We start from the raw sequence: 26,898 nt of genomic DNA, 5'->3' as shown, positions 1-26,898 counted from the left end.
TGTTCTCTGGTGATTTGGATGTCCAAAACCTAAAGACTTATCCTGATAAAGAGCAAGAGCTTAAAGAGGTAGGGATGGACAGGTGGAAAATTAAATTAGGACAGAAATCTTCATTGTTCTGGACCTTGCCCAAAGTGGGGGTGTGAACTCAGAAAAGCATTTGATACCTGCTTTGCCGTCTAGCAGTGACTTTTTAAAGTGCAAGGCAGTGAAGGACTGTGCCCAAAACGTGCATTTTAAGACTTGCTGAGCCCTTTGCAAGACTGTTTAGACCTCTTAGCTTTGCTGGCGAAACCAATGGCTTTAGAGCTGCAGTTTTGTCTGTGTAAATGGGGATGTTTACGTGACAGTGATTTTCTAAATGCTTCACCCTGTTATTTGATGGAAGGCCAGCTGAAAGGCCTTGGGTTTGTCCATGTAACTTTGTGAAGCAGCGGGTCTTTCCAGGTACAATCTTCACCTTGGTTCCATCATACCTGCTTGAAACTTTGGCTTAGTCAAACAGAATATACAGCAGCCACAGCAGCTGCCATCTCAGAAACAGCAATGCAGACCAGATGTGTGCTGTTAGGGACACCCTTCTCTCCAAATGCTTTTATGCTGCTGGAAGAGGTGCTTTATCTCCACAGCTTATAAATGTGCACCAGGCACAGCTTACAGGACCAGAAACACTGTCTGTGTTTGGGAGAACAGGGATACTTGGGCTTGCAGTCAGGTTTGGATGCTTTCAGTGCAGTCTGTAAGCGCTACATAACATGGATATTGCTGTTCTTACTTGTCCATAAAGTTCATTAAAGAGACCAAAACCAGAGACAATTCATCTTTCTAAACCTTACTGCCTTGATTGACCCAGGCACTCAAGAGGCAGAATGTGACTGCTGTCCTAGACCCCAGAAAATCTGTGCTACTTCATAACAATGAGGAAAAAAAAACCAACCAAAGAACTTCTGAGAGCAGCTGGGGAAGCGTCTGAGAAGTACTGGTGTGGGGAGCTGCCAGCCAGCACCTCACATGGTTGATCTGACTAACAGAGTCCCATCAGTTTCTCATGGTGCTACTAGCTTGGCTTTCATGGTGATTTTTAAGGCAATAATCCTACTAGCAAATCAGAGAATCACTAGGCTGGAAAAGACCTTTAAGATCATCGAGTCCACCTCAGCGATCTAATTTAACTATTACTGTCTAAACTACTTTCATGGTGATCCATCTTCTAAAGTCACCACATTTTATTATTTACCCACGATACAATTACACCAGAACACACACATATGTAAGAAAAAGAAACACCTTTATAGAAATGTTGATAGTGCTTTGAAATGCTCTGTCACAGCCGGGGGGGCTCTGTTAGACATTGCTAGAGGTCTCCCCACTTGAATATTCCCCCGTTGCGCTGGGCAGAACAAACTTCACGTATCTCCCCTTCTCCCAGCCCCTCCTGATTCGCAGAAGTCTTTGCTGGATGCAGGGCAAACTGAAGATGACTTTTGCCAGGATGACAGTACATGGGACGAGCAGCGTGAGGGTGTAGGTCGGAGGCAGGTAGAATTTGTACTGGTTCTCGTCGAAGGCCCTCGACCAGCCGTACGTGAGTGTGTGCAGAGTGCTGATGACCAAGGCAACGAATCCAAGGGTGGACTAAAAGGAAGAGAAACACGCTGGTTAGTAAAGGACCTCCTGCCCTGTCTGTTTTCCCATGTTTTCACTCTGTTCTCTAAGGGTACAGAGAAAGTGATGAGTATTCCTGTGTTTCTTGGGCAGAATAAAACGCGACTGGAAACCTTTCCTGGGTAGCGTGCCAGACTGCATTTTTCTTTCCCTAATCAGAGGTTAAGTGTGATATTAGAAACTCAGCAGGAGTTTCCCAGAAAAGATGCTGCCAACTTGGCTGAGAGGCGGGCTCCTGTCTCCGTGGGAGGCAGCAGCCCCCAGCCCCTGCTGTGCACATAACCTCAGGCAGCTCACAAACGCTCCTCCCGAGCCGCAGCTGCCAGCCCTGCTGCCTGCGGGCCGCTCCGTGGCTGCTGACTGCCGGGGTGGAGCATCAGCATCGTGGCTCTGGACCAGCAGTTGGCACTGTCAGAAGCTGGTGAAGCTGGAGCCTTGCGCAGAGCAAAAACCCCTTCGGGTAACGGTTGTCATCTACAGGAAGGTGAAACTGTGGACATAGAAGGTGAGTAACAGGCTGGAAGGGTTTCCTTCTTGGTCCTAGAGATCTATGTTGGTTCATGAGCCAGACTATCAGGCTGTATGATGGACCAAGTCCTTGAAATGGGGAGTCAAGAGCCCTTTATCCACTCAGGGAGGCAGCAAGAACCCAGCCCCTGTTCTGCAGACAAGAGCTTCCTCCATTTCCCACTGAGATCACGGCCCCTGAGCACCCACGGAGACAACATTCCACCTCAATGCTTCCATCTCCCTCTGAGGTTTGCTCTCAAGGGGGGGGGTTAATTTGGGGTCCCCTCACTGGTGGTTACCTGCCTGCTTCAGAGGTGGCAGCTGCCGATGTGCCTAACTTAGGGAACAAAGCATTTACAGGTCAAAATATCTGCAGTGGTGCAGCTAGTCAGGGATCAGCAAGAAACACAAGTCTTCCTGAAGGTACACCCAGAAAAGTGAGCACAGCAGGGAAATAAGGGACGAAGGAAAGACAGGAGGAAGGGCCTAGTTTGAGAGGGGAAAAAAAAAATCTCAGCAGGAAAACTACTCAATTCAACACATCCTTTCCTGTTCTGATTGCTGGGAAATGATTTAAAACCCCAAAAGCTTTTCAAAATGTACCATGTTGTTACTAACAAACTTGAGCAAGAGTCCTCTACCTTTCAGAGCCAGTCACTTAAACAGCAGAGAGGAGTGGGCAGGGGAGAGGAGGAGAGCTCTGAAATGTGCTACCAGATATAGGAACTTCACTTCTACAGCCCCTGTCAGGCAGTTGTGTGGGTGTCACTGAGCCCTGCCAAGATTTCACCTGTACAACACCCTGCCAAGTTAGAGAGCTCCTCTCTGTGTTACAGCTGAGTACTACCCACAGGGGTGCCAGGAGTCAGGAGCAGACCTCAGCCCTGCATGCACCTCCGCATCCATCCTTTCTCCCAGGGACAGGTGTCCTTCCTACCAAAAGCCTCAGCCAAAGAGGTAGGAAGCAGCAAGCCCAGCCCGGGTCAAGGATGGATTCACCTGGAAAATCAAGGAGAAGTTTGCTGCAATGTGCCATGACTGTGGTTGAACCTAACAGCAGTACCCCACCCATAGCTCATCCATCATTTATCAACTCTGAGCTTCTCTCCCACAGGCAAATACTCCCTGGGTGGCAAAAGGTTGGAGGTCCCAGCTTGAGACTCATCTGGCAGAGCCAAGATGTAAAGCAGGGCAGGGGGAAAGGTGACAGAATGAAGTCCAAGGGCAGCGGGTGCTTTCTGCCCTGGGCAGAGGGTGCTTTTGGAGTCAGCCTGAGCAGAGCTCTATGCTTGGCAGAGATGTCAGGGCTGGAGATAATTAAGTTTGTTCCTCTGCAGTTTCTCTTTCAATTGCTGCTGCTACCAGGAGAGAGCAGGAATGGAAATTAGGAGGACAAAAGGTGACAAACCATCAAGGCACTCAGTGACCCACCTCTGCCTGCGGATGGTGGGTCACATGAAACAAAATAATCTAATTGGCAAAATAGCACATGGGTAAGCTGCTGGCAGCTGGAAACAGCCATTGCAGCAGCTCAGACTGCAGCAATGTGCCTGTCTGCTCCGCACACGCATGGGGCTGCGTGGTGAGACCCTGGGTGCAGGGGTAACGAGGGTGCCCAGGGGGTCTCCCAATGCCATCGGCGGGCTGAAGGACCTGTGGTCAGCAGGGCCCCACAGCTGCACCCACCAGACAAGCTGTGACATGGGGGAAGCTGGTCTGTAAGCGCAGGAAAGGCAAAAGTTTTGCTGATTGCAGCCCAGGTCAGTGTATGCAGCTCGGTGTATACTCAGGGTAGTACAAGGCAGAGCCTCCTGAACACCCACAGGGGCTGGTGTGCCGAGGCGCTTCGCCCTGATACCGCACTGAGCTCTGTTCTCATTCACCCTCTCAATGCAGTTGCTGGCTGTGGAGCTTTTTGCAGTTCCTTGTTTTCACCAGTGGCAGGTGTCTTTTTCTCCCCACTGTCACAGCGTGTGGACTACGGGGCTGCAACCCACGCAAGGCACTAAAACCCTCCGAAGGGTGGGCTAAAGTCCTCTGAAGGATGGCTGTGTGATGGTGCCAGCTTCCTAACACAGGCTTTGCCTCTATTTTCTGTTCCACACTCACTCCTGTACCTCCCCCTCGCCTTGCTGTCTGCAAGGCTCCCTGTAACGCATCAGCAACGGTGATTCAGTCACATGTGGCTCATTTAGAAATGTCTGGGCAGCGTCCAAAGCCAACAGCCCCTTCCTGACCCAAATATGTTTCTGACTTCTGCTGCTGTCAGTCCCGTGAAGTCATTAGCTCCATGGAAGCGGCTCTGGCTCACACTTCGTCGACAGGAGGGTTAGAAAAGGTCTGGATGACAGATTCTTTACAGCTTGCGATACCCAAGCTAAGAAAGGAACCAGGTCAATTCAACCTTCAAATTCCAGGAGGACTTCTCAGGGTGGGAAGGTAAAGGCAATCATACACATTTTTACTTCACAGCCAATTACAGCTGATTTGTAAATCACTGGGGAACATTAAAAATGTCTTCTGTAAGTTGAATTACACACGAATCATTCTTGTTATCCAGTGTCTCGATCCTGTACATTTCCTGTTATTCAAAACTGGAAATATAGGGGAGCTGGTATCCAATTTATTTGTCTTTAATTGACATTTGTGTATGTGCAAGAACTACGGTAGAAATTAAATGCTGGGTTTTGTTGGTTTTCTTTTTCTTCTAAAATCTCAGCAACAACCCGAATGGGCCTTCCAGCCCATCAGGCAACAGATGTCTATTTTGGGAGCGTGGCAGTATCCCATGACACTAAGAGGGTGCACACACGGCTGCTGGAAAATGTCAGACTTGGGAAGCCCTGCGTAAGGAGGGGCCTGAAAAGGCTCCTGGATTTCTAAGCAGCCCCAGTCCTCTTTCCAACCTGGCTTTTGGGAGAGCATCTCTCAAACACACCAGCCGGTTCAACCGAGATGGCAACGAACTGTGGCATTTTCTGGGAGAAGTCTGTCTGGGGCAGCTGTGCTCCCCATTTTCCCTCACTCCTACTTTTCCCAGGCATGGGAAGCCACGATGCCTCTGCTCCAGTGCTAGAGATCCCAAATATTTGAGAAAGCCTCACCCCTTGTATTTACACTGCACCGCTGTGCATGAATTCAGGGAGGCTGACGCTGTGCTGCATGAATGTCAATTCCCGACCCCTGGCAGCGGTGGCTGTATCTGCTCTTAATTTCCTCAGGAAAGGTGCCACCGACTTAGCAGAGAGTACATGAGTTAAGGGTCCTCATTAAAATAAATAAATAAATGGAAGCTAAGGTGCTAGGACCTCTGCAGCCTGCTCTTTTGGGGGGGCACGATATTGGCCGTGCCTTTCCTGCCTGTGATCAGCTGGGAGCCCGTGTCACGCTGCCATCCATGCCTTATCCCACAGGGGCACAAGTAGGTGCGACAGAACTACGTGTGAGTATCTTTCCAAACGGTGTCAGCCAGTTCCCATGTGGGGCAGCCAAGAGCTATTTTGGAGCTGAGCATCACTCCGGTCCCAGCGCTGGCATACCCTTAGAAAGACGTGGGAAGGGGTCCCAAAGGGCAGATGCGTCAGTCATGGTACATCACTGATAGGAGATGGCAGCATCACCTGCTGTGACAATGTATATATTGCATTACGTGCCGCCAGCACCCTCCAGGACAGCTGCCAGGCTGCCTGGGGAGCCAAAGGGGAACGCAGGGTGGGGGGTTTCAGCACCTCCTTTCAGGCTGTGAGGAGATACTTCCCTTCATTTGGGATTCCTGCTATGAGACGCTGAAGCCAGGATGGATCTACCCAACATCCCAGCAGCTGCAGCCCTCCCCTGAGACACAGTGGTGGGAATTAATATGCTCCCGTTGTCCGATCTGAAAGAAGTTTAAAGGCAGGTCTCCCTCCTCCCTGAGGGATGGTCTCTTGGGGTCAGACTCTCCTGGCGAGTCTCTCCTACTCAGTGTAAATAATTACTCGCTAGCTCACAGCAGGAGAGGAGAAAAGGCAAGCTGACTCGGTGATGGGGGTGCTCGTGGGGGAAGCCAGGGAGCAGGCTTCAGACTCCTTTTCTAATGAATACTGAATTAGTGATGTGCTGCTCCAGAGCTTCAACAGGAGAAGCTGGGTGATAGATATTCCCCCCCACCGCCTCAAACCCTGCCCTCCCCTTTTGAAAGGGCAGGTGTGATGTGCAGGGGAGGCTCCACAGGGAAGGTGCAGCTAGATGGGGTCCCACTGGGGCTTACACGTCGGGGTACCACGCAGGGCTCGGAGCCTGGTGCATGCTAAGCAGTGGTGGTGTTGGAGCCACAGGTATCCAGGGGTTTCAGGACTGTTCAGGCAGTGAACAGTCAGTTCAGTTCAGTTCAGGTGTCACGTGCAGGGAGCATTTGAAGGTTCACTCCCTGCTACCCCTTAGCCCTCAGCCAAGCTCCGAGTGCATCCCTGAGAGCGCTCAGTCCCCGTGACAGGGCTGTGAACGTCCCACATGCTGGACTTGGGTCACTAAGGGAATTCAGCCCTTGGGAGCTTGGATATGGCTGCAAGTGGGAAGAAGACCCCTAAATCACTGAGAGACTTCGGAGAAAGAAAAATTACACTCCTAATTCACTCTTTAGAAGCAGGCATGGACTTTTCATTGACATCCCACATGGTTCTCTGTGGTTCCTGAGCTCCTGACATTCTTACAGGCCAGCCTGGGTCTTTTCAACCCTGCCTACTCAGTACTTGGTGCACACCAGATCTGCCAAACTGTCCCCTGCACTGTCCTCCCGGGCACTTTCCTCGTTGCTGGCTTCTCAGAGGCTGGTTCTCCCCGAAATGCAAGGGCAGATCTGTGCCCCACAGCCAGCTCTCCCCACGGCAGGTTACCTGCCTGCCTGCCCCAGCCTGGTGCAAACTCCCTGCAGCATCTCCCACACGTCCTGCACGACTGACACGCAACCGGCTCCAAGGGGGGTCTCGCCCACGGAAGGGAACTACCCTGAGCTCTCAGAATGACCCCAGGCTTTCTGCTTTGTGTGACTCCAGGAGGCTTTCAGCTATGGAGGGGGAGCAGCTAAAGATGGGGAAGAGGGGAAAAGAGGGAGAACTCTGCAGGGGGTGCGGGCAAAGTCCAGGCAGGTTTTTTCTCAGGGTCTCTAAGTAATGCTGCAAAATGTGGGGTGAAAGAACTTCAGCCAAGACACTCCAGCCTCCCTCCTGCAAAGCCTGCTGTGAATCCTCACATGGGTGTCAGTGACATCACATTTTCCCTTCCCCCCGAGCCACCAGCTCCCTCCAAGGACCGGGTGAACCCTGGGTCACACCACATCGTGCTGTCCCACCATCACTGCTCGGCATCACCTCCCGGGCAGGGACCCCCATGGCTCTGGGGAAGTGTGGAGCAGTAGGGTTTGCCCATGACACTGGTGCACAGCCTGCAGTGGCTGTGCCAGAGCTGGGATGTGCTGGGACAGCAGGTCAACCTCTGGGGTCTGCGTGAGGGCCGGCCTGCCTGCCAAATTGCTCTCCGGCATCAGCAAATATCAACTTTACCTGAATGAAACTGAATTCCCTCCAGTTGAGAGAGTTTGCGATGGATGGAAGTGAAGTGATGGCAAGTAACGACAGCAAGCCCAGGGCAATTATTCCAACAGAGATATAAATCTCCATCCTCCAGACTTCCTCCTCTACCCAGATATTCATCTTCTTCTCCATAGCCTGGCATGACAATGAAGGTTCGTTAAAACGGAGTGCTTAGGAATAGAGGAACTGAATTTTATCTATATGTGTTTTGGGGTCAGAAGCAGGTTTCCTGGATGAACACAGGGTCCTAGTCACACCTCCAGCACTATTGGCCTGTTTGGGAGGTGTGAGAATGCTCTTTTATCCCACTGCTGTTTGGCCGAAGCTGGCCCAGATCTGAAGCCCCTGCACAGACCTGCTGAATGCCCTCAGCTCCTACAGCCCATAACCAGAGCAGCGAGCCCCAAAGTCGCATTTGGAAAGATAATTAGACCGAGAAGTCAGTTTAAAGCCATGAAAACAAATACAGATGCTTGAATATGCAGTAGTCTCCTAATAAGCTTTGGTTTAAGTGCATTTAGGGGGGAAATTGTTCATGCTAATGGAAGGGAAGATGGGTTTTATGCTGCATGGCAAAGAGCAACATTTAGAACCGTCCTCTTTAGCCCATTAAATGGGTTTAATTTGCTAAACAAAGATGTTGCTAGAAAACAGGAGGCAGAAGGGAAATGAACACAGGATGCTTGCCTGAGATTAATGGGCAACTTTGGCAATCGAGAAGGACCTGCTTGTGGCTGGAGCTGAGAGGCTGGGGATGTCATTTCATGGATGCTTTGACCAGGCACTGCTGCTGAAACCAGCTGCCTGGCTCCCTGCTGCCCCCACGGCCCCTTCCCTCCTCTGTCTTGGGACAGGCTTTTGGAAACACTTGGGGAAATACCCTGGTGCAGAAAGCAGGCTGGTTATGGGGCGATTCCTTCATCAGGTTCCTCACCCAGCTGCACAAAGCTTGTGCCATCCTGGGAGGGAGCAGGATGAAGAAGTGAGAAGCCAGGGGCAGGAGAAGGGGAGGATCCCATTTTGCCAGGCACTGCTGGATTACAGAGCTGCCAGAATTGCCTGAAGGTCGGATAAACACTGCAGAGAGGCTCAGTAAGGCTGTAAAGTCCTTCTCCACTTCTTCATTCTCTTAGTTCATGACCAGTTCTTCACCTTCATTTTATTAGACTCCTGGAAGCACATTTTGATGAGGACACACCTCCTACAAAACTAACCCCCTGGGTTATGACTTGGTCACCCTTAGCAGGAACCTACTGTGAACATCAGTGCAAGCAAACAGGGTTCTCCAAAATCTAGGGGAGAGAAGCTGAGGGGCTCTCTGCTCCCTCCAGCACTGGCTTTATCCCCTCCTAGCATCTTCCCTGTCTCTGCCCTAGTCTTGGACACACCAGGTGCTGGGGAAAGCTGGCTTCAAAGGCTTGTCTGTGCTTCTGGGGGCGATGGCATGGGGGAGTTTGATCCTAGCTCGGGCTGTCAGTGCACAGGCAACACCCTGTGGAGATGGCTGCTCCTCAGAGCAGACGGGTGCTTGCCTGGTACCTGGTGTGCGACTGCCTCGTGGAAGAGGTGCTCATACAGCTAAAAGCTTATTCCCACTGTCCCACACATGCTTTGGGAAGTCAGTGCAGAGGCCAAGCTATGAAGCCTGCTACCCAACACCTGGGGGTGTGTAGACCGCTACAGCTGCTGACCTGAAGAGCACCCCCGTTACCTGCTTGACGGCCATCTCGATTAACTGGTAGCGGTGGGAGCGGCGCATGGGCAGGCAGAGGCTGTACACGGCGTGCAGAGCCGCACAGAAGAAGCTGAGGAGACCGATCTGCTTTCGGTGCAGGAGCCACTGGTCGAGCCAATCCGGAAAGCGCCTGTACTTGGTGCCGTAGTAGAGCTGTGAGCAGGCTGCCAGCACCCCAGGCAGGTAGACGAGAGACAGCATGACGTAGGCCACGCAAGGCAGCGTCGTGTTGACCACCTCGATGGGGATCTTGTACAACTTGTTCTTCTGCTCTCTGATGTAAGGGTGGATCACCTGCCGGATCAGGTTGTAAGTGAAGAAGCAAAGAAAGAGCCCCAGAGCCAAAAAGATGGGGATTTTCCAGGCTGGCAAGAGGCGCAGAGGAATGTTCTCGATCTCAGAGGCTGATGACATGCAGCCCATGTCCACAGGGGTGAATCCCATGGCTTGAGCAATTTCTGCTACAGTGCGCTTGGCTTCTTGGTTGTTTGAGCAAATCAGAACCTGCAACGAGCAGAGACACACACACAAGGCAAAGAGAGGTCAGGCTGCAAGGAAAGAGCGCGTCGGGAGGGATGCTGTGCTAAAGGACACCTGCGTTACTCCACTGAGCAGCACGCTTTCTGATGGGGATTCACCATGGCTGCCAAGGGCCTCTCTCCTGGGCAGGTCTCACATGCACACCATCAGTTTGTTTCACTGGCTGGTTTAGATAGACAATTAAGTGCTGCTTTTCACTTAGGCAGAGGCTCCAAAGACTAAGCCTAAAGTAAGTGGGGGGTCTTTCATTCCTGAGTAAGGGAATGCAGAAGTGATGAGGTGGTCTCTGGATGCCACAGCCAGCACTCGGACCCCTTTCCCTGCCTGGAGCCTAAAGCCATCTGCTGATGCTCCCAGAGCCCAGCTGTTGAAACAGCAGGGATTTGGCCCTTGTCAGAAGGAAACAATACCTGCTTATTTCCATCCCTGGCACCCGACTGCAGCGTCCATGCAGAAACCACGTTAAATCCCTTGACCACGGTGCAGGCTGGGAACAGGGAAGCCAGGTACTCAGCGTTGGACTCTTTGTGGTGGTTGATCTCAGTGTTGTTACTGACATCCACCAGGATCTTGCCCGCCAGCACATCGGCCAGATCACAGAGGGTGGAGTAATGTTCCCTGAAAACCGCCACAAAGATGACGTCCGCCTTCTTCACCGCGTCAGCCTGGAAGGTGACTTCTGCTGCAGAAGGGAAGAGGCCAGCTTTGCGCTTTGGGTTGCGGCTCCCGACCACCACCTTGAACCCAGAGCACACCAGGCGGATGGCCAACGACCGTGCGAAGTCCCCGCTCCCCAGCACCCCGATGGTGCGGCCGGCCGCGGGCGTGATGCTGGGGTCACTGTCCATGCTCCCATGGCCCAGGAGGGGTTTGGCCATGTCTCCTCCAGACATCCTGGCAGGAAAAACAAGGGGAAATGCAAGTTCATTGTGAAGCTCTTGCAGAGACCCAGACCACATCTGCTTGTGGTCACAGGGGAAAAAGCCACTTAGGCCACTTGAACATGTGGGTTTTGTCCCAGTAGCCCAGGACCCACAAGCCACACCCGTCAGCAAGTGCGCAGTGATGTACAAGCACCATTGGAGGGGGACAAAACACCACGCAGGGTTGGAGGTGAAGGGTTTTAGGAAGGTGTCCTGTGTTTGTGTGACCCAAGACCAGGCTGCTGTCATCCATCCTTTGCTGTTCTTCATGCTGGCATCTCGTGCTGCCAGCCCAATCCTAACATTGACCAGGACTATCAGCTTTCCAAGCCCTGTGGAGATAACAGGCATCTTCTCAAAAGCCTGGGGCCAGAGGTTCATGGGGATCCCTGAGCCCACATTTGGGAGAGCTGGTGCATGGCTTCTGATCTGGGGGCAGAATCAAGGCAGGGAGTTTATGCTGAATTGGAAGCATCCTAGAAGTGGTAAGTGAAGAGTTGCAGCCCTTGTCTGTTCCAATATTTGGGTTTGGTAAGCACTGTTTGCTTCAGCTCTTCAATGAGTAATGAGAACTTACTCGTGACATTTAAAAAATATATTAAAACATGATGGGATTTGCTTATGAAAGATCTTGATGAGCTTTACAAACGTTAATGAATTTTGCCCTGTAACACTCTGCTCTCCGTAACAGATTACATATTGAGGCCACAGAGAGGTTTTAAGCAGATCAATAAATTCAGGGGCAGCACATCAGCCAGCTCTGGAGGACAGATGAAAATCAAGCAGGAAAAGTGTCTCTTGGCTTAAGAAATGGCAAACTTGCCCTTAAGGAATGGCAAATTTACCTTTAAGGCACGGCAAACTCCTTAAGGGCAGGTTTTTAATGTGCTCAGGAGGTGGCCCAGGGAACGTCACCAGGACATCTGCCTTTGGCATTGGGCCCACTGGTAGAGAATACAGTAAAGACCATAATTAACAAATTCCTGATATACTGGGGACTGAGACAACCTGATTTTTGCAGAGCCCAGTCTTTCCTTGTAGTTAGTCAAATTCTTTCAGAGTGGAGGTGACTGCTCTGATGGGGGGACCTGGTCCCTGGCACAGGCTGTCTTTTTCATTGGCTTTTTGGAAATGTCCTTCATCCACCCAAGGCTTTTCTGGGATTGGCACAGAAGTGGTGCAAAGGGGGAAGGGCACTTCTGCATGAATAGCTGCCCATGGGAAACAAAGGATAAGAGGAAATAAATAATTTTCATAATGGGAACAGGTTATCAAGGGATTCTCCTGAGGATCTGTGTTGTTCAACAAGCTCATAAGTGATTCGGGAAAGGGAGTGAGCACTGAGAAGTGATGATCATTTGGGACAGTCAATCTTTACTCTGAGGAATCTGCAGATCTCCTTGTTCAAAGTGCCTGAGCACCAAAATTCATGACTGACATATGCCCATGTGCTGCCTATGGGCATAACCCTCCCTCCCCCCAACTAAATATATACTTTAATGAGCTCTAAATTTGTTCAAACCACCCAGAAATAAAAGATCTGAAGGTCACAGTACTCTGAAACTACCAGCTCGGTTCTCTCTGACAGACACCCATCAAACACAGCCTGAGTTACTGGGAGAAAAGATCTCCCACAGAGCCACCATGGTCTCTCAGTCCAGCCCATGAAACACCTTCAGGAGATGGACCTTGAAACTATAATTCACTTTTCTGGATTAAAGGAAAGTCACGGCTATGGTGAGAGTACCACTCAATGGCAGAGGTCTGTCTGCTCTCCTTGCCTCACACCAAGCATGCCCCCATCCCAGAGACCAGAGATGTTTTCTTGAAAGTGCTCTCAGGAGAAAACAACTGCCAAAGAAAGGCATGATGACTTTAATGACACCTTTCCTCCGCTCCCCACATATCACACAGAGTTTCTTTCATACTCTGAGTGAGTAAGAGAGTCCTGTTAAACCCAGATTTACTCACACTTCGCTCTGAAGGTTTCTGCTCCTGCTCATGTTTGCGTGCTGCAAGACTGATTTGGTGGTGCTGGCTGCATCAGCAGGGCTAGCCCAGGCTGCTGCCCGTGCCACACCGCTGCCTTAGGTATATTCCATTGTGAACCACAGCCATTATGACGTTTCATCCAGGAATTACTGGGAAAGGCATCCACACCATCACTGAAAACGCTATTACAGCACTGTATGAATCTGCACCCTGACCTGCATGGTGCAAAGAGAGCATGAAACTAGAAGAGGGACATGGGGAAAAGAGTGAGAGAGATGACAATGGCTGTCAGCTCGGAAAAACACATCGGTTAGGAAGGAGAAGGGAATGCCTGGGGTTTCTCGAGGTGAAGAGCAACCTGACAAGTGGAGCTTGGTCAAGAGGAACGCCGGAGAGCAGTACAGACAGACCTGTCCTCTTCGTCCACAGCCAGCCCTACTGCAAAACCCCTAATGTAAAGCAGAGCAGCTCCATCTGAAAACATGTTGGGTTTAATTCTTTCTGGCCCCTTCCTATCAGGCGCTTTCTCAGAAGCTGACTGCTTTACTCTTTCAGAAACCTTCTTGCTCCATCTAAATTTATTTGTGGACAGAACTATTTGTTCTCCAGCCAATGCTATTGTTCAGCCTAACGAGCTTTCTTTCCGACCACCCCCCCCTCCTTTTCCACCACCTGTACACACAAAATATTATCCCAAAATAGAGACACACATCCCTGGTTCTCAGCCAAGGGGAGAGAAATCAACTTTCAGACTGACAAAGCGGTGGTTGCCTGCAGACTCATTTAATAATCAGTCTAAAGCACCTCAAAAGCTCTTGCTCTCTGCTGGTGTGGGGATGCAAATTTTGCTGCAAGCAAATTGTCTTGTAGTGTGTTTTCTCTGTCCTGTAACCGCCACGAGCACGTAGAGAGATGTTGGCAATGTTTGGAGATAAACAGCTTTGCCGTCTCCGCTTATTTTGATTAAAAAGGAAGACAGAAATAAGCGGCCTTTGAAGTCAGCAGGATAGTTTGAAAGGAAGAAGCCTCGGAATGTTTTCTGTAGATTTTCATGTGATTATTTCAGTTGTACTTCGACTGCCTGGGGTTTGGAGCAGGACGTGTCCCTGCCGCACAGCCCTTGGTGGGAGGGCAGCTCGGTCCTTGCCGCCGGCTGCTGTCTGCCACCGCAGGTTGTGTTGCCATCACTGCCCTGTGCTGAAATCCCCCCCAAAAGAAGGGGAAGAAGGTCCCTCTTTCAGTGTAAAACCATCTCACCAAGACAAAAGTTGTGGTCTCTGCCTAACAGATGCCTGGAAATGGAGAGTCTGGCTAGGCACCAGGCTTTTTCACTTCTGTACCTCTGCTGAGCATGTAGACACTCCCTCCTCTCCTGCCACCTCCCCTGACTTACCATCTTCAACCCACCCAAAGTCAGTACCAGGCCAGGATGCTGCCAAGTCACTCAGAGATGGAGACAGCTGAGAGCACTGCAAGCGCTGCAGCGCTAGGAACAAGTCTTTAGCAGGCCGCAGCCTTCGTTAAACCTCATCTATTGATCTTTCCCATCAAGAACCCCCATCCCCCACTGAGTTACAGCAAGTACAAGTCAAGCAGATCAGTGTCTTACTGAGGAAGCTACAAGATGATTTAAAGCCCAGCCCAGTGAAAGCAAACTAGCTTCAATCCTAAACCGGGAAGCAGTTCCCTAATTAAAATATCTAATACAATGTAAAGCTGCTCTTCAGCTGGACTATTAATGACACCCCTGTATCGCTGTGTGGGGATGCTGTGTCTGGCTCTGTCACACTTACTTCTGTGTTCGTCGCCTGCACTGTGACTGCTGCCGTTATCCAGGGGACAATGGCAGCGATGGGCAAGGAGCAAGACGGGGGGGTTCCCCTCTGCCAGGCGCCCTACCAAAACCAGCCAGAAGGCCACTCCTGTCCCAGAGAATGGGATCAGACAGACCAAAGCTGGGTGAAATGAAGCAGTCAAATCTCTGTTGCCCAGGCAGAGGGAGGGAGGGGCTCTCACAGAAAAAAACACGGATAATTCAACGTATTTTGCACCTGAGGCTTGGCAGAGCCTGTTAGCTTAGGCTCGGTGCCAGGCAAACAAGGTTTTTTCTGCCTCTCCACCCACACTGCGCGGCCTCGCTCAGGTTTTGCAGCAGGGCGGCCGTTCTGGATAAAGCAGGGCTGCAGGAGCCCTTCCAGGTGTCTCTGGGCTCACAGCAGGGACAATCTGCCATGCAGATCACCCCCAGGGCTGACAAGGAGCCGGCTCAGTAGTTATCCTCTTTTGACAGGCTCGGGGGACCGAGATAGTAACGATAACCGAACTCTGGCAAGTTTGCCTGGGAAGACCCTGATATTCTTGACCACATCTTTAACAAGAAGAACATCTTTTTGGGCCCCTTTCACACACTCTGGTGGAGGAGGATAGCCTAGCTGGTTCCTCTAACTTGCAGTCTGGCTGTGTTTGAGTTGCAAACCCTGGAGAAGGACGGGCCTGTGGTCTGGCATAAGCATCACTTCAGTTCTGGCCAAAACCAAAAATAAATCAAGACCCATTTCACTGCCTCAGTATTCAGATTTATCAGGTAAAATCTGACTTAGTTTGGCAATTACTCTAATAGAAAAAGCAATGTCTTAAATGTATCGCTGGGTCACACTGTGCTGAAGAACACGGCAGCAATCCCTTAAGGAGCTCCAAGGAAAGATCCTGCCTGCTCCAACCACACTGGTTCTTGCTTGAACAAAAGCTCATCTCTGGGCTCAGCCTCACACAAGGAGTGAATGCCAGCAGTACCTCAGCAAAAATGAGCACTTTGGTGTCTTCCCTGAGGTCAGGTTTTGTTTAGACTGACCACAACAGTCTCGAGTGTTGTGGATTCCATCCAGCGCAGGTCATCACAGAGCCTCCTTTGTGCTTCAGCTTTTGTGCTGGGAGTTATTTGAGATAAAGCACATGATTATTATCTGCATCCCTTAACGAGCACGTGGGTTGAAAGGCTGGCAAACCGAATGAGGAACTGACTGATGTAGCAGAGCCCTTAGTCAACTCATGGCAGAGGAACGTCCCGTTTTCTGTGCTGGATTGGTCCCTTTGGAACATGGTGCCACAAACACACACAGAGCGTCCTGCCCCCAGGAGACTTCCAGTCTGCATGGAGGGACCTTTGAACCATGAAATCAAAGCCCTAAAGTTTCTGTTTGCAGAGCCCTGCGTTCTGTGCCATGTCTGCCTGCATCTCCTGCCACGTTAACCCTCAAGAAGTACCAGCTGGAGAGGAGCATTCAGAGCCTGAAGTTTCCATTCAGGTCTTGCTGTGAACAGAAATGCTCTTTTTTTTTTTTTTTTTTTTTTGCTGCAGCCAATTCGTTTCCAGGGAAAATAAAATGTTTAAATCTCTTCCCCACACCCCATGCATCCCTCTGAGCAGCACAGTGAACACCGTGTACCTGTTGGGACTGGTACAGATTTCAGTAAGAAAAGGGCTTATCCAAAGCTGCTTTGGCCCCAGCTCAGGTGCACATTTGAGGAGACCTTGCAGTCCTGCCTGGGCTGACTGGAAATAAATCCTCAGCTCTGCAGTGAGGGAAAGCGGGGTGTGAGGAGGAAGCAGGCTCACTGCCTCTTTCCTCTTTCTCCTTCCAAAGCAGAGTTAACTCCCCAGCAGTGCAAACCAGGAACTGGCACAGGGAGTGAATCAACCGTCTGTACTACTTCAGCCAGAAACACGTGTTGCAAACCTGCCTGGGATGCCAGTCCAGCCAGAAGAATGAGGAAGCGCTGGGAGCCTGGTCCCCCTCTGCACTGCAGTCTTTGAGCAACTTCAGTCCCTCTGTCCATGGGGCTCGTGGGGCAGAAAGCGCTGCTGGGGGACAAGGAGGGGGCTGTTCACCCCGCGCCTCTACCACGGGGCTGGGGAGGTGGGTTAGGGTCCTGCCCTGGTGGAGATGGTCCTGCCCCGAGCGGGCATCACTGGGTGCTGAGGCTGTCCCCTGCAATACAGTGGGGACAGACCTGCTGTGGGGCTGCTGTGACCCCAGACCTGCTGTGGGAACTGCAGGGCTGCTGTGGACTCCTCTACCTGCCGCAGGCTCCTGGGGATGTTACATGTCCCCCTGCCATTGCACTCCACCCCAGTTCACTGTCCGTTTGCAGGTCTCATCCCTGCCCTAGGGCATGTGTTTATCTGATTATCTCATTTACCAGGGGTTTATCTGTTAAAACCACTTTGTGAGCTCCTGCAGAGCCCAGCTTTCTCCCTTCTATCTCCAGATCCAATTAACCTCACTGTTTCCCCTCCTGGCCCCAAAAGGACCAACAAATGATTTGCCCCCATCCTCTGCAGACACATTCTGCACCTCGAGGAAGTATTTCACAGCTCCCTTTGGCCTGTCCTGCCTGAGTGAAACCCAGCTCTTTCCTCAGAGCTGCTGTCCGCTGGGTGCCTGACAACTCAGCCTCTCTTCCTCACCCTCTTTGTTCTTGGAGGATGCCCAGAGCTGCAGTGTCCAATCGGGCCTGTGAAACGCACCAGCCAGAACAGAGGTGCCACTTTCCCAATGTGCTACTTCTCTTTCTTCATCCTAGCATGCTGTTTGCTTTTGCACAACCGTGTGACCCTGTTGACTCAGGGCCACGGTGCCCATCACCCTGTCCTTTGGCTCCCCACAGCCTGTGCCTGGTCGGTCGCTCACCTGGTGTCCACACGGTCAGTCGGTCCTACCACACAGCACGTGCCTTGTTTTTTTAGACCATTCTCCAATTTGTCACCATCCTCAGTTCTTAATCTGTCCTCTAGAACGTTTCCAGCCCCTCTCCTCTCAGTGTCACCGAAAAATTCAGTACGTGCCTCCTGACTCCATCACTCGCTAATGAAAACACGGGCTGACAGGCACTGACCCTCCCCACTCAGTACACCCCCTGGTTTACACACGGATAATTACCAAGGTGGTTGTTTTTGGAAGCCAGCAGTGAAGCCAAAGGCATATGCCTGACCACAGGATGTTCTTCACAGCGACCAAAAATTCAAAACCATCTTTCAAAACAGGGGGAAGAGGAGGAGAAGAGGCCACCAGAGTTCCCCACCGGTGCAGAACAGTGTCTTTTTCCCATACGAGCTCTGACATTTTGGCTACAGTTTTCCATCAGCCTGTGGATTTCCCTTCCCAAGGACAATTTCCCTTCCCAAGGTTAAATGTGGGCAACATTAATGCTGAATAGAAAAATCACCCACCTACAGTATGCAACTGGAAAATAAACTTTTGGCTTGCTCTTCTCATCAAAACTAGGTACTTTTAAGGACAGTTACCAATATGTTCTGCCAGACGTAGCCTCAAACTCTCCTCTTCCAAATATGCCCCCAAAGGCAAGGGCTCTCTTTGCAGTTACCACTTCTCTGCAGCAATGCCCTTGTCTGAGGAGTTTCCTCTGCTCTTCTGCTAAAAGATCTTATGAAATGGGAAATTGAAGGTCTGGGAAAACCCAGAGATTTCATTGTATGACCATGGAGAGCACAGGCCTGAAGTAAGACAAGGTTTGGTAGCGCAGTGCTGATGCTGACATAGCACACATGACTTTACCCGCCTGATGTGGCTCTGAATAAAAAGGCTGTTTTCCCTGCTTATCATCTCATAGTTTTTAAGCGGCATAAAGGGATGTTTTACAACAACTTTGGGGCCATACTGAAGTCCTCTGTGGCTTCTCTTGCCTTCTCTTGGGGTCTTAATTTGCTTGCTGTTCTTACCAAATTAATGACTGCCTCACGGTGACTCACCCATTTCTGAGCCCTCCCCTCCCGAAGTGTGGGGAGAGCAGGGAAGCAGCCAAGAAACTCAGATTACAGAAGCTTCTCAGGTAGATCTAATAATGCCCTACAGCCAGACACGATGGGAGGAGGTGCTCTTGCCTGAACCCAGATGGGGAACATCTCTCCTGCTTTCCTCTGGGCAGCATGTGCTGTTCTGCTGGGAGCTTGAGGGCTTTGGAGACGGTGAACTTCAGTGGTTGCCACAGGGAGCTGGCAGGCTCCAGCTCTTCAAAAACCTCTTTATTTCTTTCCAGGAAAGACTCACAGAAATTGTGCTGCATATGCATGAAAATATTTGGATTGGCTATTCCTGTGCTGCAGGGCCTGTTAGAAGGGTCTCCAAGATCAGCAGTGCTCCCTCACCCTTCTGATTTTGCCTCTCACAGAGACTCAGAGGATGCACAGGACCACACTGAGGGGAGAAGATGGTCTGGGAGGCAGGCTGGGGTGGAGGGAAGATACAGCCGATGGCATGGGTTCAGCCTGGCTCCTGCTGATCTCTTGCCTCCTCCCTTGGAGCCCAGCATGGCACACAGTGCACAGAGGTAGCTCTGGGCCAGCCCTGAACGTGTACAACCATGGAAACAGGGTGCCTGGACCAGGAAACGCAAGGAAGCTGCTGTAGGGCCACACTCTGCCCCATCTGCCTTTCCAGCAGCTCCTGGGATGATACCTGGAGGAGATGGGGCAAATGCAACTGGCTGACCAGGTGGCCCTGGGCAGGGCTCCAGGGGAGTGGGAGATGGGTGGGAGAGAGGTACTCTCCACCAGAAGTCATCTGACTGCCCTGAGGTGCTGGGACCCCGCAGCGCTCTGCCTTCCCCTTCCTGCCCCTGGCTGTTTGTGTCCAGCAGAAATGTGCCTTTGTTGTGACATCCCAGAGAGCAGAGCCAGGTCCTGCCACCTGGGGAGCACAGGGCTCTCTCTCGCTGGTCAGCCCAGGGAGGTGAATTCACCTGCTGCCTTCTATTGAGGGACACAGAGCTGCTAATGTCCTCCTGGGTGTGCCCCATTCAGGCCATCTATTTTATATTTCTATTTCTCTTCAGTCCTTCAAGAAGGTGATGAGACCAACAGAAAGGGAGGAAGAAGAGGGAGTGTTATTGACCTGGGAGCTGGAGGAAAAGCAAGAGAAGGTAGCAGGTGGCATCACTGGGAAAGGACTACAGAAGGGCAGTGACTATAGTGATCATGCTGCCTTGTGAATATAGCACTTGCTCTTGGGCCATGTTTGAGACATGCCATGGACATACCTGCTCTGCTGAGCAGCTGTGATGGGCAGGAGAGGTGTCTGGGAAGGAGAACACCTCGGCATACAGCAGCAGGAGAATTGGTACCCATCCAGTGGTACCTTCTCTGGGATGAAGTTCAGTGCATGCGTGCATGGGTGCACAGCACGCCATCCCCCAAGGGCCCCGACGACTTTGTGAGACCCATGTGTGCTGGACAAGTGCCAACACCACACATGTTTCATCACCACTCAGGAGAGCCATCCCATGCCAAGAGGGAACTGATGCTGCCTGCCTGGTCAGTTCTGCCCATCTGGGACCCGTCTTTGATGGGCTTTAATGTGTCTCTTAAAGCCAGCTCTGCTGCAGCACCACCCTCTGTGCCCATCTTTGGCAAGCACAGCCTTAACGGTGAGAAGTTACTTTATCCCAAGTACCTGAAGTGTGTTGGTATCTACAGACCCTGGTTCCTGAAGCCTGCAGTCCATGGGGAGCTCTTAGGACATTTTTTCTGAAGCCTAGAGTGGTGTATCCATGCCAGCTCAATGGAAACACACACGCACGTGTGACCACAATCAAGGCTTTGGAGAGACTCGCTGAAAACATCAGGGCTTGGAAAAAAAAGGATGGGAGGAATTTCTGCCTCAGTTCCTTAAACCCTTGGAAGAATTTTCAAAACATCCAAGTGACCCAGGCCCCGAAGAACCTACAAGCTTTTGGAAATGGGACGTAAGCTCCCATGTCCCTGACATGCTTTCAAAATGCTTTATCCTTTCCATTAAGCTACATTTTGCTTCAATTTAGATGAAGATGGGAAGCTGCTTAATCCACTGTAGGGCTGCAGGGAAAACTACCCTATGAAGCAGCAGTAATGTAAAATTTGGAGATAATTAGCATTTTCCTCTGCCATGGGGTTGGCACAAAGCTAATTCGGCTCAGCAGGGGTAGAGTTACAGGCAATAGATTGGTAAGTTTTAATTCTTGGTATGTGACATCTCTTGCCACAGCTGGCAGTGCCTTCCCCACCTCTGGAGAGAGCCGGCATGGCTGGCCTACTTCTCCCACCATCGGAAATAATGTGTTTCCCCTGAATCTAAACCTGCTTCTATTTATGGGTGTGAAGTTACAAGGCCACAGTCAAAGCATACTTCCTCACAATAAAAAGCAAAACAAACCAGAAACAAAACAAAAATGCAAAGTTTAAAAATAAATAAATAAATAATGGTGCTTTCAAAATGCTTTTTGTCCCCCTGGGGTTTGGTGGAGTTTTTTTTTAAAAAAAACCCCAACAACAAAGACTTGTTGAGTCATCAACATGTTCTTCTTTACAATTATGGAGGAAATCAAATATGTGCAGTGACTATGTGATCTTGTACGTTTGTTTCATGGCAAATGCGATTTTAAAAGACAAGAAAAAATTAAGCTTGCTACAGTATTTAAATCTCGTTAGTCCTCCATCTCCTCAGCCCACAGAGTATTGATGCTGGAGGCGACAGCCTTCCTCCTCCCCTGCTGTCTCTCAATGTTGGTTTTATGCCTCAGAAGGCATTTCTCTGTGCATTTATAGTATATAATGGTACCTTCTCTGGGATGAGAGAAGTTCAGTGGATGTGTGCACGGGTGCACAGCATGTCATCCCTCAAGGGCCCCAACAACTTAGTGAGACCCACACGTGCTGGACAAGTATAATATACCCAGGGAAACGATGTAAGGTCCTCAGCACCCGTCTGTTCTCCTCTCTGCTCAGTGGGGTGCTGGCGTTATGAACACAAACGCTCCCCCAAGCCCCCCATTGTTCAGCAAAGGGGTTGCCGTGGCCTCACATACTCCCCCGGCAGAGCTCACAGGACAGGGACAGACCCATGCCAGGTCACATCACCTGTGGGACAGTCCTACTACAAAGTCACCTCTCCAATTCCTTCACTGCTGTGACATCCTTCATGGCTGTGACATGGATCGAATGCTAAGTGCCCCCCACAGCGCATCCAACCCTTGTACCTTTTCCAAGCTCCTGTATCAGTTCAGAAACCACACCACTGCTCCCCACTCGCCTCTGAGGGACCATGGGCCCCAGCCAAGATTTTTCCCAAGATTTTTAAAATCTTGGTGCTGGTTTCCCCCTGGCAGGAAGAAGCCCCGAAAAGCATCTGGAGAGATGAGAATAAAACCGCGGAACCGAAGCGCAAACTGCGCTCCTCTGAGGTGCCCGGCCCAAGCTGTGACCCGCCTGTACCTCGCCATCCCACGGCGCTCCGGGGGATCAAACCGCGTGTCTGCTGGGAAGAGCCGAAACTGCCCAGTTCCAGGCAGGTTCGTGCCCGGTGCCAGGGAGCTTCCCGGACCTGCACGGATGTGTTCGACAGCCACGGGAAAGCACTTCCAAGCAGACACCCCTCATCGCAGCGCTGCTGTGAACGAGCATCCCACCGGCATCTTCCGAGTGACACTACACCCTCCCCCCACCCCGGATTTGGGACACACGTGCCCCCTCCGAAATTTCTGGCTAGGACCTGGCCCCAGCCGCAAACGCAACGCTCGCACCGAGGCGGCCACAGCACAGACCGTCCCGGGGGATGCTCCCGCCGCCGGCCCGCAGCCCCCTACCCGAGCCCTGGGACACCGGCCCCCGCTCCCCATCCCCGCTGCGGGGCTCCCCGGGCCGGGGTGGGTGCTGTCGGGACAGAGCCCCGGGACCGAGCGCACGGCGGCGAGGGAGGCCCCGCGGACCCGAGACAGTCACCCCGTGCGGGGACACCCCCTGCGGCACCTCCCTGCCGCGCCGCGCCACCCCCGCCTTGCGCTGAACACCCGGCGCGGCCCCGAACTGCCGGTTCAAGCCCCGCCGCCGGGCCCCCGGTCGTTGGGCAGCCCCCCTCCTTCCTTCCTTCCTTTCCTCCCCGCAAGGGCGAATCCCGCTGCGCCCGTCTCCCCGTGGTGCTCACCTCTGCGCGGCGGCGGGCGGCCGGAGGGCGAGCGGAGCCGTCCGGTAGCGGTGAGCGGGGGCGGCGATGTCAGGCGGCGAGCTCCGCCCCCCTGCCCATGTGCCCGCCGGCGGCCGCGCCGCTCCGCTCCGCACGGCCCGGCGTGGCTCGGAACGGCCCGGCACAGCGCGGCCCGGCCCGGCTCGGCACGGCACCGCTCGCTGCTTGGCCCAGCACTGCCCGGCCCGGGGGAGGGAGCGAGGGGAAGGCTACGGGCCCGGTGAGCCCTCCTGCCCCGGCCCCACCAGCGTCCCCGCAGCGCCCATCCGCAGCCGTGCCGCGGTTAAACGGTCGGGACGCGGGGTCCATTAGCGGCGGGGAGTCAGACCTTCATTCTCTATGTACAAGCGCGTTTCGGAGCCGGGCGGTATTTCATTTTAACGGGAGGGTGCGGCTCGGTGCGCCTCTCGCCCTGCTATCAGGGGCCGTGCACTTGCTGCGGAAAGCGGTGCCAGGGGGTGCGGAGCTGATAATGGTTCTTTACCCCCGCACCGGGAGAGAGTTGGCCTGTTGTAACCACCACGGCCGCTCGGACCCGCTGCCAGGGGCCGGCGGTAGCGTGCTGTTAGGCTGCCCCGAGCTGGCACTGAAAGAGGTGTCTCCGGGCGAAAATACTGGGTCAAACCCGCAGGGATTTCAGTGAAAAAAAGAAAGAAAAAGGAAAAAAAGTATCCCTCTGGAGCTTTGGCTCACTCAATCAGTAGAGGAGCACGGAGGGGAGGGACCCAGAGGGATTCTCTCATCCATCCCTAGACTCTGGAGTAGCTGGGGAGATGCTGGTGTGATCTGGATTTGAAGCCTGTGTGGAGGGTCGTGCAGCCTGACATGCTTTCCCGCTCTGCACTTAGAAGGGTTTACCTAATCTCCTGGTCTTTGCCGTCTGCCATCCCCTCTGTGCCCACCTTGCACATGGGGTGCGTTGTCCTGCCTGTGGCAGAGAGGTTGGAGCTCTATAATCCTTGGGGTCTCTTCCAACCCATGCCATTCTATGATTCTATGATTCCTGGGAGGAAACAAGTCCCACTTCTTCCCCCTCTCCTGGGCAGGCCCTGATTTTAACCACATCAGTCCACTGTCACTGCTGTCCTCTGAGGTTGTCCCCCTTCTCCTGCTTGTGCACTGTCTGTGAATGGGGCCAGCTGCCAGCCAGGGCCATCCTGGCTCAGGGCATCACCCAGTCACCCACCACTGTTCACTCTCACACTCCTGGAGTGAGAGATGCAGGAACCTGCTGATACGGGGACGCTGCTGCAAAGATGTGGGATCACAGGGGAAAGCTTGCGTTGGTGGCTTATAGTGGCTGGACCTTGGATGAGAGAAAGCTTCAGAGGCTGGGGATGTGTAAACTGCAAACCACGATGCTGTGAGTTCCCTGGGTATTGGGGAATACTGGGGAGGAGAGAAAAAAACACTGTGATGCTTCGGAGAAGCTGTACTTTGTCATGCCTCTGTGAAGTCCATCCGTACCACCTTATTCCTGGTTGTGGCCCCTGCCCCCCTATGCATATCTTACTGATAATTTATATGCCATGGTCAGCCCTTTGTAGGGACTGAAGAAAGCATTGAGCATTCCTGTGCTTTCTGTGTCTTGTTAACCTGCACTCCCGCATCATGTGAAGGACAAATTTTGCCTTTTAATTTATATGTAGAACCAGTAAGTATTGCCCTGTTTGCCTTGGCCATTGCCATTCATCTTACATAATTCCTCTTTGATCTGTCAGGTTCCTGTAAAGCCGTGGTTGCACCGTGTGATCCCTCCATACCTCTTCCTTGCAACAGGCAAAGCTGCTGTTACGGGTTTAGGATCATTTCCTTGGTAATGACTAACCCTCTGAGGTTTCTTCATCCTGAAGAAGCACTGTAATCTACTTTTTCCTGTTTGGTTTTTTTTTTTTTTTTTGAGATTTCACTTCCTTTTTTAGGAATAGCAAACTTTGGAGGACTTTTTGTGCCATCATTTTCACCAAAATATCCTCTCCTTTTCCATCGTTCTGTCACAAAGAAGCATCTCAAAATGAACACCCATTTTATACCCTTTCCTCAGAGCCCTGGGCAGCCCTCTCCAGGCTGGATGATTTGAGTCCTGCAGCCATCTCAGTGGGTAGCTAAAGCCAGTCCTTGACTGGTTTCATTGGTTGCTCAAAAAACGCCCTTGGGAGCCGTGTTTCTGATGAGGTGACCTGATGCGGGCTTGCATCAGGTGGCTTGCTTGAAGGGTTGCTTCATCTCTCTCCTGCCCAGAGATACCCAATGTGCTGGGCTCATGCTGGACTTGAGCAGTGCTTCTGTGTGTTTATCTGAGGTTTTTTTTCCCCTTTCTCTTTGCTGGTCCTGAGCAAGGGTTTTCCCTGTGTCAGCTGGACCCTTCTTCACCCAGCAGTCATCTTTCCTGGCCTATCACATGGTGGTTGGAGCCGCAGCTCTCTGGCAGCACCATCTGTGTCCCTGTGCCCAGCTGACCGTACCCCTGTCAGCCACAGTGCCACCTGCACCCCCCTCCTTCCCATCCTTCCCTCCCCGCGGGTGTGGGCAGTTGCTTTGGATCTGTTCAGGGCTGGGGCTGGCAAGCTCTGCTAGTGCCCATGTGCCAGCACAGCGTGGCATGGATGAGCAGATGAATCTTGGCAGATGAACCAAGGGAGCTGTGTGGAGCCCCCACCTCTCACGTTGTGTTTCAGGAATCTCTCTGGGATGCTTGAGGCATCTGAGGTGGCTGCTTGGATGGGTGCACTGGGCCAGCTCGCTTCCTGCTCCACATGTGGATGGCCCTGCCCTATCCAGGACATGCCTAGGCTTCACTTCATAGCCAGACACTGATGTGGTGGTCCCCAAGCCCCTCCTCCTTGTCAGCTCTCTCAGGTGCATCACTGAGGTGTACCTGCCGGTCCCAAGGCTGGCATGCACCAGAGGCCAACACCTGAGCAAATACCTTGACAAAAGCAGAGCTAGGGAAGTGTCCCACCCTGCCAGCTGCAATGGCACAGCGAGGGAATGGCTCCTCTTTTCCCTGAAATCCAGGGGTAGCAAGTCCCAAACTCACAGTTTGCAAACCAAACCTGTCTGGCAGGGCGGTTGGTAGATGTATGTCCTCTCCAGCCTTTCCAGAGCTGTGTTTTGGGCTGGAAGCTGCTCTCTTGGGGTCCAGTGATACCGTTTGAGTTGGAAAATTGGGTTACGAGCACAGCAGTAGCGTCATGTGGGTTTCCCGGCACAAAGCTCTGGCTGGCATGTTGCCCAGTGGTGCTGAAACTGCCGAGCCCAGAGAGAAGCCAGGAGGCTGGAAAGGTGCATGTACAATGCAGGCGAGGTGGAATTGATAACCTGTGGTTAATTATTGCCAGCGAGCGGAGGCCAGGAATGAGTTCGGTGTGGTTGTGAAACAGGGAGCACGTGCAGGGGGAACGAGCTAGGGGGCTGCAAAAAAGGGGTTGGGGGGAGCTGTGATGGGTCTGTGAAGCTGGAGTTGGGCAAACTGTGTTGGGTGAAGAAGTAGCAGCTCATGTTGTCCCTCCTTAGCTTTGCTTCTGGGGTGATGCTGAATCCTGACGGCACTGGGGGAAGACCTGGCTGTATCCTCATGGAGCTGCAAGGAGGGAGCAGGCAGAGGGGAGCAGCTTGCAGGCAGGTTACAGGTTCCAGAGTATCCCAGGTGGGGAGGGATGTGCCCTAGCCCCGTAACCCTTCTCCCCTCTAAGGGCCGTGGAGGGGCTGTACAGTGCTAAAAGTCAGTGGGGGTCCACACCCACACCCATTGACCCCAAGCATCCTGCCAGGGTGCTCAGGAGGATGCTCAGGCTGGAATTGTCTGTACAAGGTTTACACACACCCAAAATACCCTAAGTTCAGTGTATGGCGGGTCCCTGTGCCCCACCCTGGGGGTCTGGCAGCATCCCCCAGGGAAGTTGGTGGGAAAGCAGAGTTAATGTGGCGCTGCCAGCAAACGGCTCCAT

The 26,898-nt window shown here is 52.3% G+C and overlaps 1 protein-coding gene across 1 annotated transcript; it reads right to left on the bottom strand.

Annotated features, from left to right (window-relative positions):
- Nucleotides 1-1,269: 1,269 nt before the first annotated feature.
- STEAP3 (STEAP3 metalloreductase) lies at nt 1,270-22,925 on the bottom strand. The gene is made up of 5 exons (XM_084265409.1): nt 22,910-22,925; nt 10,431-10,914; nt 9,457-9,984; nt 7,716-7,880; nt 1,270-1,635 (listed from the first exon to the last, which is right to left on the bottom strand). The coding sequence occupies exons 2-5, from the start codon at nt 10,911-10,913 to the stop codon at nt 1,345-1,347; spliced, it is 1,467 nt and encodes a 488-aa protein (XP_084121535.1). The 5' UTR covers nt 10,914; nt 22,910-22,925; the 3' UTR covers nt 1,270-1,344.
- Nucleotides 22,926-26,898: the final 3,973 nt, after the last annotated feature.

The sequence above is a fragment of the Gallinula chloropus genome (genome assembly GCF_964237585.1).
Source record: "Gallinula chloropus genome assembly, chromosome: 5".
NCBI lineage: Eukaryota > Metazoa > Chordata > Aves > Gruiformes > Rallidae > Gallinula > Gallinula chloropus.
The sequence above is the reverse complement of the archived record's forward strand: the minus strand, read 5'-3'. Positions and strand labels throughout refer to the sequence as shown.

Bases quoted from the DNA above. Each gene is read 5' to 3' on its own strand.
- STEAP3 (XM_084265409.1), bottom strand. From the start codon at position 10,913: ATGTCTGGAGGAGACATGGCCAAACCCCTCCTGGGCCATGGGAGCATG. The intron at 9,985-10,430 runs GTATTGTTTCCT...TGCTCGTTGCAG, and splicing joins CCAGGGATGGAAATAAGCAG to GTTCTGATTTGCTCAAACAA. The intron at 7,881-9,456 runs GTAACGGGGGTG...TTGTCATGCCAG, and splicing joins TCGAGATGGCCGTCAAGCAG to GCTATGGAGAAGAAGATGAA.